At 59.7% G+C, this 14,269-nt stretch overlaps 2 protein-coding genes across 3 annotated transcripts in view; both read left to right on the top strand.

Moving 5' to 3' along the window:
• The window catches only part of nox5 (NADPH oxidase, EF-hand calcium binding domain 5), a 21,243-nt gene extending 20,549 nt beyond the window's left edge, over window positions 1-694 (top strand). Inside the window, 1 exon segment of the mRNA XM_030096299.1 lies at window positions 668-694. The gene's annotated coding sequence lies outside the window, so the exon portion shown is untranslated.
• The window catches only part of ambra1b (autophagy/beclin-1 regulator 1b), a 20,628-nt gene extending 6,359 nt beyond the window's left edge, over window positions 1-14,269 (top strand). For both annotated transcript variants that reach the window (XM_030096203.1, XM_030096204.1), the window contains 17 exons: window positions 1-82; window positions 298-470; window positions 537-603; window positions 702-1,222; window positions 1,301-2,254; window positions 3,532-3,618; window positions 3,879-4,064; window positions 4,147-4,227; window positions 5,985-6,085; window positions 6,209-6,319; window positions 6,425-6,613; window positions 6,682-6,836; window positions 6,924-7,063; window positions 8,920-9,024; window positions 11,404-11,597; window positions 11,696-11,797; window positions 11,886-14,269. The exon at window positions 1-82 is cut by the window's left edge and continues 102 nt beyond it. In XM_030096203.1, coding sequence (XP_029952063.1) covers window positions 1-82; window positions 298-470; window positions 537-603; window positions 702-1,222; window positions 1,301-2,254; window positions 3,532-3,618; window positions 3,879-4,064; window positions 4,147-4,227; window positions 5,985-6,085; window positions 6,209-6,319; window positions 6,425-6,613; window positions 6,682-6,836; window positions 6,924-7,063; window positions 8,920-9,024; window positions 11,404-11,597; window positions 11,696-11,797; window positions 11,886-12,310 — 3,673 coding nt within the window. In that variant the 3' untranslated portion in view covers window positions 12,311-14,269. The remainder of the gene's footprint in view (window positions 83-297; window positions 471-536; window positions 604-701; window positions 1,223-1,300; window positions 2,255-3,531; window positions 3,619-3,878; window positions 4,065-4,146; window positions 4,228-5,984; window positions 6,086-6,208; window positions 6,320-6,424; window positions 6,614-6,681; window positions 6,837-6,923; window positions 7,064-8,919; window positions 9,025-11,403; window positions 11,598-11,695; window positions 11,798-11,885) is intronic.

The following is a 14,269-nucleotide window of genomic DNA, read 5'->3' as shown; positions in this document are numbered from 1 at the left end:
GTGTGTGACCTTTCACCCCACCATCCCCGGCCTGGTGGCCTCGGGTTGCCTTGACGGGGAAGTCCGGATCTGGGACCTTCATGTGAGTCGACCTGAGACCGGGGCGGGGACCAATCAGAGTCCAGATCCATGGTGGGGGGGCGGGGCTTACTGCTGCATCAATGTATTGGACTCATCTGGATGTGTGTGTGTCTCCGTCCCTGTGTCCCTGTCCGTCCCGGTCCCCCCCCGTCCGTCCCCGTCCCCGTCCCGTCCCCGCCCCCGTCCCCGTCCCCGCCCCCGTCCCCGCCCCCTCAGGGTGGCAGTGAGAGCTGGTTCACCGACAGTAACGTGGCGGTGGCGTCGCTGGCGTTCCACCCGACGGCGCAGCTGCTGCTCATCGCCACCAACAACGAGCTGCACTTCTGGGACTGGAGCCGGCCGGAGCCGTTCGCCGTGGTCAAGACGGGCAGCGACACGGAGCGCGTGCGGTCAGTGGCCCCGCCCCCGCCCGCCGCCTGGCCCCGCCCCCCCCTGACCCTGTCTCTCCTCCTCAGGCTGGTGCGCTTCGACCCGCTGGGCCACAACCTGCTGACCGCCATCGTCAACCCGTCCAACCAGCAGGTGACGCTCGCCGCCCGGCACGCCGTCCTCCCCCGCTGTGTGTGTGTGTGTGTGTGTTCACCAGGCGTGTGTGTGTGTGTGTGTGTGTGTGTTCTCAGAGCGACGAGGACTCGGAGGTTCCCATGGACAGTGTGGAGATGCCTCATTTCCGCCAGCGCTCCTTCTTGCCTTCGCAGCCGGTCCGCCGCACGCCCATCCTCCACAACTTCCTGCACATCCTGTCCCGCTCGCCGGGCGCCGCCGCCGAGCCGCCGCGGCCGCTGTCGGACGGCGGGGGCGGGGCGGCGGCGGAGGGCCCCGGCGTGCCGCTGGCGCCGTACGGCGGCGTAGAGCGCGCGGCGCCGTTCCCCGGCTGCACGCAGCACCTGGGCATGGTGTGCCTGTGCGGCCGCTGCTCCGCGGCGCGCGTCTCCTCCCTCGCCGCCGACGGCCCTCCGGCGGCGGCGCCCGACGCCCCGCAGCCACCGCAGCCCGCCCCCACCTTCGGCTCCGCCCGCACGGAGCCCCGGCCGCCGTCGGAGCGGGCGTCGGCCTTCACCTCGGTGTACTACAGCGCCGGGGCGTCGCTGAACGCGGCGGCGGCGGCGGCGAGCGTCCTGGAGCCGCACCCCGCCAACAGGTACGGCCCGGACCGCCGCCCCCCCGATGCCGCCGGCTCCGCCCACCGCGCCCTGACCCCGTCTTCCTCCGCCCTCAGACCCGGACCCGACTGGACCCGGAACCTGCTGGGCGTGCGGGACGGCGGCGGCGTGCTGCCGCCCCGCACCTCCTCCTCCTCCTCCATCAGCCTGCTGTCGGTGCTCCGGCAGCAGGACGGCTCCGCCCACTCCCCCGTCTACACCTCCGCCTCGGACAGCCGCGGCTTCCCGCCGCCGCCGGGCGAGGCGGGCGCCCGGGACGCGGCGGGCACCAGCAGCGGGCACCACCCGTTCTGGGACGGCGCCCGCGGGAGCTCCGCCTCCTTCCGGAACGTGCTGCAGTGCAACCTGAGCCGCTACTTCATGGAGTTCGACCGCATGCAGGAGCTGGAGCCGCCGCTGGGCGGCGCCGAGCCGGGCCCGGAGCTGCTCAACAACAACCTGGACCCGGACCGGGCCGGGCCCGGGCCGTCCCCCTCCCCCGCCATCATCCACTACCAGCCCCCCCTCCCGCCGCCGCCGTCCGCCCACAGCCTGGAGAACAACGTGCCGCCGGCGCCGCCGGCCGGCCGCGGCCACCTGAACCGCTGCCGCGCCTGCCACAACCTGCTCACCTTCAACCACGACTCGCAGCGCTGGGAGCGCACCAGCCAGGCCTCGTCCACCTCGGCCGGCCCCCCCCTGGAGCCGCCGCCCCCGCCCCCCGCCCCGTCCTCGTCCTCCTGGCTCGCCGAGGACCGGAGGACCCTGGAGGCGGAGAGACGGGCGGGCCCGGAGCCCGGCGAGCGGCCGCCCCCTCCCGGGGGGGGCGCGGTGGCGTTCCCCATCGCCCCGCCCCCCGGCGGGCCGGGCGAGCAGACGGTGGGGCTGGTGTACAACCAGGACACGGCGCAGTGGGAGCGGGTGTACCGCCAGGCCGCCGCCGCCGCCGCCGCCGGGCGCGCCGGCGAGCCACCGGAGGCCTTAAGCCAAGAAATGCCTGTAGACCCCCCCGACGAGGACTCGCTGAGGAGGTGAGACCCCGTGGACCGACTGGCGCCGGGTTCTGAATCCGAGCCGATCCCGTCGGTACCACTGAGAACCGGTTCTTGTGAAGTCAGCGGTACCGAGTTTCAGAACCTGAAGGCATCGCTGCGAGGCAGAGGAAGAGTAGGGAGTTTTCCACGCCGTACCTGAACGCAGCATTGCCGTACAGGAGCGTGACGGCGTCGGCCGCTAGCAGGTCAACAAAGCAGGCCGGACCAGGAAGTGCTGCAGAGCATGGCGCCGCTTTTCAAAATAAGATGCAGATTCTGAAGAATCCTGATCAGGAAGGAGAGAGCAGCCGCAGAGCGCCGGCTGCCGCTGTTAGCACGCTAGCATCCATTAGTGCACCAGCATCGATTAGCACGCTAGCATCCATTAGCGCACTAGCATCGTCTAGCACGCTAGCATCCATTAGCATGCTATCATCCATTAGTGCACCAGCATCCAGGGTTTCCCCGGAGAACCAGCTCAGCCCGGTGGTTGGACTGCCGGAGAAGCCCGCCGTGTTTATGAAACAACAAGAAAAAGTTAAAAGTTGACAGATAATTTGAAATTAACTGTTTTGTGTTATTGTAAGCATTTATAAATATGACTTAAATGCAGAGTCTTACATAAAGGCATAATCTTAAAATAAAGTTTTAAACACAAAAAATACAATTAAAATAAATATCAGTTGTTTTCAGTTAAGTTAAATCCTAATGAATCTTAAAACAAGGCATTGCTGTTCACATTTAAAGGTAAAATAAATTAGCAAAAATAAAGTGCAAACATCAGGGACTCAGAGGCTGAAGAGGTCTCTGCTGGACTGTCTGACCTCGTCTACTTTTTGAATGAAAAACTAAAGAAAAACGATTAGATTGCTGACAGTTATTAATATTCTCCTGTTCTTTCAGTGTTTGTTGTTTCTGTGGAGTAAAGCCAGGCCTATAAAGCACTGAGGGAAACCCTGAGCATCCATTAGCATGCTAGCATCGTTTAGCACGCTGGCATCCATTAGCTTGTTGGTATCCATTAGCGGGCTAGCATCCGTTAGCATGCTGTCATCGATTAGTGGGCCATTAGAAATTAGCATGCTAGCATCCATCAGTAAGTCGTCTGCTGCCAGCAGGGAATGAGCTTTCGTTACCATTAAAGCAGAACCGGTTCCAGGAGGTACTGTGTTGGTTCACTCGTGATCGGTACCCGTCCCCCCACTGACCCCGGACCCCCTGCGGTCCTCCTGACGGGTCTCCATGTTTAACCTGCTGCTCTTTGTTTCCTGCAGGAGACTTTTAGAGTCGTCTCTGTTGTCGTTGTCTCGCTACGACGTGTCGGGATCCAGAGACCACCCCATCTACCCCGACCCTGCCCGGTAGGCCTCCGCCCTGACCCCCAACCCCCCTCAAACCCTCCGCCCTGACCCCCAACCCAGCTCAAACCCTCCGCCCTGACCCCCAACCCCCCTCAAACCCTCCGCCCTGACCCCCAACCCCCCAGCCCCCGTAACACCCCCCCAGGCTGCTTCCAGTTTCGACTCCACCCACCTCTTATTGTGACGGGTGGTGCAGTGACCTCTTGTGGTGACGGGTGGTGTGGTCGGGTGGTGTCCTGACCTGCCCTCCACCCCTGCAGCCTGTCTCCAGCGGCCTACTACGCCCAGAGGATGATCCAGTACCTGTCCCGGCGGGACAGCATCCGCCAGCGCTCCCTGCGGTACCAGCAGAACCGGCTGCGGGTCATGTCCTCGTCCTCCGACGGCCCGGCCGGCGCCGCCCCCGGCTCCGTGGACGGAGGCGACGTGGACTTCGAGGAGCTGGAGTAGGTGTCCGGGCGGAGCGGCCGGGGAGGCGGTCGCCGTGGAGACGGGCGGAGTAACGCCGCCTTCCTCTTCTTCTCGCAGTGACGGCGGAGAACGGGCGAGACACAGGACGACCCGCAACGCCAGGATGTCGGCGCCGTCTCTGGGCCGCTTCGTGCCTCGGTGAGTCTCTGAGTGTCCACCCGCCGGCCTGACGGGCCAAACACTGCTCCACACTCAGCTCCTCCCCCGGTGCCCGGTTTGATTCCGCACAGCAGTGCAACAGAGCTTCAGGCTAACACTCCAGTGATGCTACATGCTAAACAGCTTCAGGCTAACACTCCAGTGATGCTACATGCTACAGAGCTTCAGGCTAACGCTCCAGTGATGCTACATGCTAAACAGCTTCTGGCTAACACTCCAGTGATGCTACATGCTAAACAGCTTCAGGCTAATGCTCCAGTGATGCTACATGCTACAGAGCTTCAGGCTAACGCTCCAGTGATGCTACATGCTAAACAGCTTCAGGCTAACGCTCCAGTGATGCTACATGCTACAGAGCTCCAGGCTAACGCTCCAGTGATGCTACATGCTAAACAGCTTCAGGCTAACGCTCCAGTGATGCTACATGCTACAGAGCTCCAGGCTAACGCTCCAGTGATGCTACATGCTACAGAGCTCCAGGCTAACGCTCCAGTGATGCTACATGCTACAGAGCTCCAGGCTAACGCTCCAGTGATGCTACATGCTACAGAGCTCCAGGCTAACGCTCCAGTGATGCTACATGCTACAGAGCTCCAGGCTAACGCTCCAGTGATGCTACATGCTACAGAGCTCCAGGCTAACGCTCCAGTGATGCGTCTCCAGACGGACGCTGCAGGCTGTCGGACTGCTGGAGGTGGTGTAGCGTGGATTGTAAGGCTGGGTGGAGGCGGGTGGAGGCTCTGCCAGCCTGGACATCAGTTTGTAGATGAAGAGTGAGTTTGTCGTTTCAGAGTAAGGCTGAATCCCATTTCCCCCCTCAGCCCTCCCCCTCGGCCCTTCCCCTTGTTTAGCGCGTTCACGTGGAGGGGAGGGTGTCCCGACTGTCATCATGACGGGGGGGGGGGGGGGAAGAAGGAGGGCCAGTCGCGCCTCCAAACGGAGATTCTCGAGAGGCACACTTCACATGGAGGGGTATGATCCAGTGGCGGCCGATGGCGAGGGGCGCTTGTTCTGTCAACCTAGACCGTGACTGGCGGGCGGGGTTAATTCACTTCCGCATTGGCGGGAGCGCTCGTTTCCACACCCACACATTCCAGGCGCATTCCAACCACAACAGATAGACGATTATTTTCAATCAGCTGGTTTCTTCAACACCGCCCGTCTGGAATGCGTGGGTGTGGAAACGAGCGCCCCCGCCAATGCTGAAGTGAAATAACCCCGCCTGCCAGTCACGGTCCAGGCGAACAAAACAAGCGCCCCTCGCCACTGGATGACAGATTTCTCAGAAGGCCTTCCAAGATCGGCAAGATGGCGGCGTCCGCAACCAAAGAAGTTCCTAAATGTCAGTATTTTGTCAATAAAGTTTTAAAATGTAAGAAAAACATTCTTCTTCGGCAAACAATTGACGCTTCTGCCTCCGTCATCGGCAGCGGCGACCACTGATGACGTACGTGATTGTCGGAGGGGTGTTCCAATTCGGAGGGGTTTACTTTAGGCCCCACCCCTCAGCGCTCCGTTTCAAAGGGGGAGGGGCAAGGGGGAGGGCTAGAGGGAGAAATGGGATTGAGCCTAAGTGTCAGAGGTCAGGATGGGCTGAAGGTCGGTGGAGGTTCTGCTCCTTCAGTAGTGATGAGAGTACCGTCTGGAGATAGAACCTGTCCAGACCGTCCTCTGTCTGTCCTCCTGTCCAGACCGTCCTCTGTCCCGTCTTCACTCTGCTCTGGTTCCTCCTGCAGACGCTTCCTGCTGCCTGAGTACCTGCCCTACGCCGGAATCTTCCACGAGAGAGGACAGCCCGGCCTCGCCACACACTCCTCCGTCAACAGAGTGCTGGCTGGTACACACACACACACTCACACACACTCTCTCCTCTGTCAGAGCAGTTCTGAACTCTGTGTGTGTGTGTGTGTGTGTGTGTGTGTGTGTGTGTGTGTGTGTGTGTGTGTGTGTGTGTGTGCAGGAGCGTCCATCGGAGACGGCCAGTCGGCTGTAGCCAGTAACATCGCCAACACCACCTACCGGCTGCAGTGGTGGGACTTCACCAAGTTCGACCTGCCAGAGATCAGCAACGGTCCGCCCAGCAGTAATCTGATTACTCCCCCACTCCCCCCCCCCCGTGTTTAAAGTAAAATAAACCTGTCTGTGTGTGTGTGTGTGTGTGTGTGTGTGTGCGCAGCCTCGGTGAACGTCCTGGTGCCAAACTGTAAGATCTACAACGACGCCAGCTGCGACATCTCCGCGGACGGTCAGCTGCTGGCCGTCTTCATTCCCAGCAGCCAGCGGGGTTTCCCCGACGAGGGCATCCTGGCCATCTACTCGCTGGCGGCGCACAACCTGGGCGAGATGCTGTACACCAAGAGATTCGGTAGGCCGCCGCCGCCGCCGGGCGCCACGCTCCGCCGGCCGTCCTCTGAACCCCGTCCTCTCCCTCAGGTCCCAACGCCATCTCCGTCAGCCTGTCCCCGCTGGGCTGCTACGTCATGGTGGGCCTGGCGTCGCGCCGCATCCTGCTGCACCCCACCACCGACCACATGGTGGCGCAAGTCTTCCGCCTGCAGCAGCCGCACGGGGGGGAGACCTCCATCAGGGTGAGGGGGGGGTGACCCGTTCACCGCGTCGGCCCGGGCAGCCCCCCGTGTGTGTGTGTGTGTGTGACCGGCGCCGCTGTGTTGCAGATGGTGTTCAACGTGGTGTACCCCATGGCGCCCGACCAGCGGCGCCACGTCAGCATCAACTCCGCCCGCTGGCTGCCCGACCCCGGCATGGGCCTGGCCTACGGGACCAACAAGGGGGACCTGGTCATCTGCAGGCCTGTGTGAGTGTGACGCTGTGTGAGTGTGACGCTGTGTGAGTGTGACGCTGTGTGAGCGTGACGCTGTGTGTGACGCTGTGTGTGAGTGTGACGCTGTGTGAGTGTGACGCTGTGTGTGACGCTGTGTGTGACGCTGTGTGTGACGCTGTGTGTGACGGTGTGTGTGACGCTGTGTGAGTGTGACGCTGTGTGAGTGTGACGCTGTGTGACGCTGTGTGAGTGTGACGCTGTGTGTGTGTGACGGTGTGTGACGGTGTGTGTGTGTGAGTGTGAGGGAGTGTTTTCATTCCGGGTTGAAGGGAGGTTCCAGTCCTCCTCCAGCAGAGGGCGACATGCTGTTTCTTCTCTGTCTGGTCGAGAGAGAGAGAGAGAGAGAGACCTGAAGAGTGAAGAGAGAGAGAGACACCTGGAGAGAAAGAGAGAGAGAGACCTGGATGGCAGGCAGCGAGGGAAAGGCGGAGCTTTGTCTCACAGCCAATCAGAGGAGAGCAGCGTCAGTTCTTGACGCATCGACTTCCTCCCTGTTTGTTGTGTCCGTAGCAACCACCATAGCAACCTGAACATCAAACGAGAAACCTGCAGCTGGTTTCCTCCCCTGAGCGGACGAGAGGAAATGAAGTCGTCCGAACGAAGCAGAGGGAAGACCCTCCGAACTCCTCTCCTCTGATTGGCTGAGAGGAAACACTGCTGGGTGGAGGTGGAGGCGGAGTCAGGAAGCGCTGGTTTACGGCAGCAGAGACCAGTTGCCATGGAAACAGCCCAACAAGCTGGAGGGAGCGACACTGCTGCTGCTAGCTAGTTAGCTAGCTCTTTATAGCTAGCTTGAGGGATTTCCAGACGACAAATGAAGAGAACAGAACCGGCCCTTCAGTCCGAGACCCGCCAGGTGTGCTGGGGCTGTGAGGGACTGGAGTTCAGGGGAGGCAGAGCCCTCTAGTGGTCATAGATCGCTACTGCGACGCCCCCATTCCCACTGACACTAGCGGGTCGACCTGCGAACCCTCCGCCTGCAGACCCGGGTCTAACTGCCTGCTCGCGAGCCGCGTCGCTGTATTTTCCCCCGCTGATGGTGTCCCACGGTGATGACATCATCAGCGTGACGGAGCAAGGCCAAAGTAAACAACGCAGAGGAGCTCCGTCCCCGTTAGCCGAGGACGAATGTCCTCGTCCCGGATCAGGAGCAGCTCTCTGAAAGCTGGTCGTCGTGACGAAGGAAATCTCACACCGTGTCTAAAAACAACAATTAGCGCGCTAACGTAGCCATGCTAGCGTAGTCCGCTACGGCCGCGTCATCATGTATATTCCCAGATGTGCCCTCCCACTAAAGCCGAGCAGAGCCAAGCCGTTTGAACCCGGGTCTCCTGCAGGGTCGATGGACCCGGTCCCTCCGCCGCGAGGAGCCGCTGTCGGCGGGTTCCAACCGGTTTTATGCCCGGTGGGAAAGGATCTAATGTGACATCAGGAGTAACGGGCTCCACGGCGGGTAACGTCCCGGTTACAGCGCTGCAGATCGCCGAGCGTCGCCGCTGCTCGTCCACACCTGGAGGACGGCTGAGAACCCTCTGACAGGGTTCGTCTGTTCTGCTGTTTGTGAAGAGAAAAAAGTCTACAAGAACACACACACACACACACACACACACACACACACACACACACAGCTCAGAGCGCAGACCTTTCTCTCGTTACTCTCCCCTCGCCGCTCCCCCCTGATGTGATTTTCCTCTGAGCAGGAAGCTCGTTAGCGAGGACGCTCATTACCTCCGGTCAGCGCGGGCGCTCCAGGAAGACGCCGCCCTGAGTGGAAGTGGATTAACCAGCTGTGTGTGTGCGTGTGTGTGTGTGTGTGTGTGTGTGTCCAGGTTCTACCGCAGTGACGGGGACAGTCCCGGCGACTCCACCGCTGAGCCCCTGTTCTCCGGCGGGCCCGGCGGCAGCAGCCGGACTCGCGGTTCGGACCGCCCGGGGTGAGAATCACCCGGAATCAGACCGGGGTCCTTTACGTTGTGAGGCGTCTGTCGGTGTCCCGTCAGCCTGAGAACTACCAGTTGATTTAATTCAAGAAAATAGTGTTTCCTGAAGCCGATTCCAGATCAGCTCCACTGACAGGTTCACGCCTATTTAAATAAATAATAATAATAATAAATAGTAGCTATTGAGCCTGTTTTCATCACGGCTCCTCCTCAGACTGTTCAGAACCACTCGCCAGTCTGGGTTCTACAGGGGTTCAGAACAGGTTGAAGTCTAACAGCTGAAGCCACAAGAACTGGAGGAAAAATGATCAAACGGCTGAAAAAACCTGAAACGTCTCCAATTTCTTAAAAATAAAATATGGGTGGAAAAAGCTCAAACTGCTCAAAGAGGGTGAAACGGTTCAAACTGCTGAAGTTTCTACACTGTCAGTGAAAGAACCTTGAGAAGAGCGAAGCTGTTGGAATCCGGAGCAGAAATAATGAAAGCTTCTCTGTTCTGAACTGGAGTTTCAGCTGTGCAGATGCGTCTTCATAACCCCTAAATTCCACCGGACACAAAAGCGCAGCGTCACGCCGCGTCCCAGAAGCGCCAGCGCCACGGCGCTGGAGTTCCGCTTAAAGCTGGTGTCCGGAGTTTCCGTTCGTTTCCAACGTAAGAATCATTTTTTAACGGAGCTTAAATGTGTCCGTCTGGTTCGATGCTATAATGTAATATTAGCATAAAGCAATATAAAAATGTATTTATGAGCCCCGCCTTCGTCTCAGAGACCCCCATGTTATCCGAAAAAGCGCCGGTCAGCTTCAGCCAATAGACTGTGAGCTTGCGCCTTGTCCTGCCGTCAGTCTCCGTGTTGCAGCCAGAGTCAGAGTCAGCTGCAGCAGATAAATCCACCGTCTGCTGAACGTCCACCGGAAACGGCTCAACATGGAGGATGCTGCAGGACTGGAGGCGCTCATTTTCACTCCACGGATAATGAGCGTGCACAGTTAAAGGGGCGTGGCTTGGTCCTCACTAAAGCAGAGGGAGGGCGGAGCCTCGACGTTGGGTTAAAACTCTCTTTCCTTCAACAGTCCGGACACCAGCGTTAATGTCTATTTTCTACGCCGCCACTTCAAAACCTTGTGAATTCACCGTCGTTGGGAAAGCACCAGACAGGAAGTTCACCCGGAAGTTTCAAAATAAACACAATGCATGACCTCTCAGATGTAGATGTTTTCCAATATGTTGTTCTTGCGCCGCCTCGGGTCACCGGGGTCCAGACAGCAGCAAACACGGAAATGACTGTTTATCCAGAATAAACCGGACCAAAGAAACTATTGGATAAAGAAAAGGTTCTCATTCTAAAGGTTAAAGGTTAAAGGTTCTGTACGGCTTCAGATCAGCTGGACCGGAGGAACGTCCCTGAAGGGTTCTGTTGGTCCTGGAGGCTGCGGAACCCGGTCTGGACTGGTCGTGGCTGCACAGAAACAAACATTAAAAACCAGGTTCCGCCTTCTCACCGCCGCAGTGCCGATGAGCTGGACGGCACTGAGCGATGGACGGATTCCCGTTCGTCCCGCCCGTGTCCTCCGCCTGACGCCTGGCGTCCTGGCGCCGCCTCGGCCCGAGCATCCCTCTGCCCTCCGTGGATGTTGGATTCAGTTTGGCCTGTGGAGAGCAGTTCTTCAGATGTCAGCTGGTCCGAGTGTTTGACTTCCTCCTGAAGGCTGTAAAACTGAAAGTAACCAGACAAACAAACACAAGACGGACCACAACACACCGCTGTCCAGAGGCTAAACCAGTCAGTATTTAAAATCAAAGCCGCTAGCTCAATGCTAACTATTAATGGAAACGCCATTGACATGCTAACGGAATTAGCATCTGCGTTGAAACTTCAAAACAAACTGACAAACTCACAAGTATCAGTTCCACCTCCATCCTGAACATCAGCTAAAATACTCGAGTACTGACAGGCAGGTATTCTGGATGCTGTTTGAAATGAAGCTCAGAAAAACCAGCAGCCGCACTGCTCAGTCTTCTTCTCTCACTGCTGCAGGCTGACTCTCTGTCCAGCTCACTAGCTCCCCCTAGCGGGGGGCGGAGCCACTGCATGCAGCAGAGGCAGTCCAGCTCCCCGGGACTCTGGCTCCATCTAGTGGTGCGGAGGTGTAACGACAGTCTAGTGCTGGATTGTAGTACAAATAGTTTGTGGAAAAAACCTCGGTCCTATTCTCAGGCCAATACGGTCATTAATTGTGGTGTGCAAACCACTGTGGCACCGCGCCGCTCCGCCCAACAGCCCACTTCCTCCTGTTCTGATGACATCACAGTGGGCGTGTCAAGCTGCCTCTCTAGGCTCCGCCCCTGACGGCGGTGCGTGTATCCCCCCCCAGGCCCAGCCGGTCCGGGTGGAGGCTGGACAGAGACATGGGGCTGATGAACGCCATTGGTCTGCAGCCCAGAAACCCCGCCCCCTCCGTGACGTCACAGGGGACGCAGACGCCCGTCGTCCAGCTGCAGAACGCCGAGACGCAGACGGAGCGCGAGCTGCCGGAGGCGGGCGCATCCCGGCTGCCGCCGCCGCCCGGTACAGACACACACGCACACACACACACACACACACACACACACACACACACACACACACACACACACACACAAGCGCTGACTCTCTCATCCAATCAGACCCTCCTGAGGCTCCGCCCACCAGCGAGGCGTTGCCGAGCAGCAGTGGCGCTCTGGACGGAGGAACGTCGACTGAGAGCATCGCCTCAGCAGCAGGGGCAGGTACGAGCGCCCCCCCCTCCCCTCCCCCCTGATCCCGCCCCGCCCCCCTCCCCTCCCCCCTGACGGCGCCCCCCTGTGCGTCCTGCAGGCGAGGGTTCGGACCCGGGCTCCGGGGAGGACGCGCTGGCGCGGATCCGGCGGCTGATCGCGGAGGGCGGCATGACGGCGGTGGTGCAGCGCGAGCAGAGCACCACCATGGCGTCCATGGGCGGCTTCGGCAACAACATCATCGTGAGCCACCGCATCCACCGCGGCTCGCAGACCCGGGCCGCCGCCGCCGCCGCCGAGGCCCCGCCCCCGGCCTTCCCCCGCCCCCCGCCCCCGGCCGGCGCCGGCTGGGACCCCCGGGGTCTGCCGGGGCCGCCCCCGCCCGGCCTCCCTCTGGAGATGGACGACGTGTTCGAGGCGGGGCGGCCGGACGCCGAGCCGCCGCCAGGCCCCGCCCCCTCCTCCAACACCCTGCCTGCTGGGGGCAGGGATAATGGTTACCACGGTGACCCCTACAGCAGGTAGTGGTCCTGCAGGCGGAGCGATCCCGAGCGCTACAAAGCCTTACCCCACACACACACACACACACACACACACACACACACACACACACACACACACAGGTGCTGCTGCTTGGCCCCACACTGGGTCTCCCACCTGGAGCTGAAGATAAGCCCCGCCCCTTTCTCCAGTGGAACCCTCATTCCTCGTCAGTAAGGGCTGGGGCGGAGGGGGCGGAGCCTCGCCGTGGGTCATGTGACCATGAACTGCGTACTGAAAGTGTTTCTACTCTTATTTTGAAAGCCATCGGTTGTTTTTTTTAACCTGGAGGTCGTCTGGCGGCGCCGTGACCGAAGGAGCAGGCGAGACTGAACCCGCCGCCGCGCTGCCGTGTGATTGGTGCTGAGTGAGGCTGAGGTGGCCGTGTGCTTGTGCTGAAGCGTCCAATCACTGAGCCCCGAGCCCGCCTTGTCTTTGTGTTTTAGTGAGCGACCTTGGTTTTTTTTTCACGGCGGCGCCTTGAGTTGACTTATTTCGACGGCGTGTCGACCTGCAGCGAGCCGGAGCGCCCGGCGGGGAGGGGCGGGGCCAGGCGGGGGCGGGGCCCGGCGAGCTGGAGCTCAGGGACTCGACCTGTTATCACAAAGCAGTGAAACACTGAGTGGCAGGGGTTCATGTCCCTGCAGAGCATCATGGGTAGTTTCTTCCTCTTCAGTCGATTCGGTTTCACAGGTCAGGATCAATGTTCCTCTAAAGGTTGAAAATGAAAAGCAGTGTGTGAGACTGCACACACACACACACACACACCCTTGCTTTTTAATGTTTATTTAAAACCTGTAGAGCATCATGGGAACCGAATGGTTGGGCCGGCGGCGGCGCCGCCCTGCAGGTCGACGGCGGTGGTTTAGCTGTACTTGTGAGGACAGCAAGAGAAACGCTGGTGTGTGTGTACAAGCGGAGTGAACGACCAAAAGGAAACGTCGTGGAGACCGTGTGTGTGTGTGTGTGTGTGTGTGTGTGTGTGTGTGTGTGTGTGTGTGTGTGGCTGCTGATGTGAGTTTGAAAGGAAGGAGGAGGAGCCTGACAGTCAGAGGCTCCGCCCACAGGGTCCTGAAGCTGGTGTGGGATCAGTGCTAACGCTAGCTGTGAGGCTAGCCCTCCTGTTAGCTGGCCCCGCCCCCTTCATCTGGCCCCTCCTCCACCCACCTCCCATTGCCTGGCCCCACCCCCTTTCAGCTGGCCCCGCCCCCAGCAGCTGACAGGAAGTTGAACTCAGGACTGGCGTTGAGGCTGTGACACTGAACTCTGTACTACTGCACACCTTCTCTCAGTCAGTCACACAGGAGCCACGTTCCTCGCCTCACATCTGGAGAACATCTGGAGAACGTCTGGAGAACATCTGGAGAACGTCTGGAGAACGTCTGGAGAACATCTGGAGAACATCTGGAGAACGTCTGGAGAACATCTGGAGAACGTCTGGAGAACGTCTGGAGAACGTCTGGAGAACGTCTGTACAGCTCGGTGGAACAGTGGAGGTTCTGCAGATGTTCTCTACAATTTACCAGGAAGCAAAGTTTCATCTGGAGAGTAGCAGCTACACCTCCTCCTGAGTGAGTGAGTGTGTGTGTGTGTGTGTGAGTGAGTGTGTGTGTGTGTGTTACCGTGACGACCTGAACGCTCCTCCTGGATCTACTTGATGAACATGATGCAGCTGTTAGTGTCTGTGAAGGAACCCGAGGAACCACCAGGAGCTCCTGCTGCTCCTGCCGCTGTTACTCCCCCCCCCCCCCCCCCCCCCGCTCTTCCAGAGGCCTGCTTCTCCTCCTCATCCTCTTCTTCTTTCTCCTCCTCCTCCTCTTCCTCCCCCTCCCCCTCCTCCTGCTCTTCCTCTTCCTCCTCTTCCTCCTCCTCCTCCGTCAGACTGGACTTTGTACAGTTCTGCTGTTTTGACTTTTCGATGTCATTAAAAAGCTTTCAGAGGTT

The sequence above is a fragment of the Salarias fasciatus genome, chromosome 7 (assembly GCF_902148845.1).
Source record: "Salarias fasciatus chromosome 7, fSalaFa1.1, whole genome shotgun sequence".
Classification (NCBI taxonomy): Eukaryota; Metazoa; Chordata; class Actinopteri; order Blenniiformes; family Blenniidae; genus Salarias; species Salarias fasciatus.
This window is presented reverse-complemented; position numbering and strand designations above follow the sequence as displayed.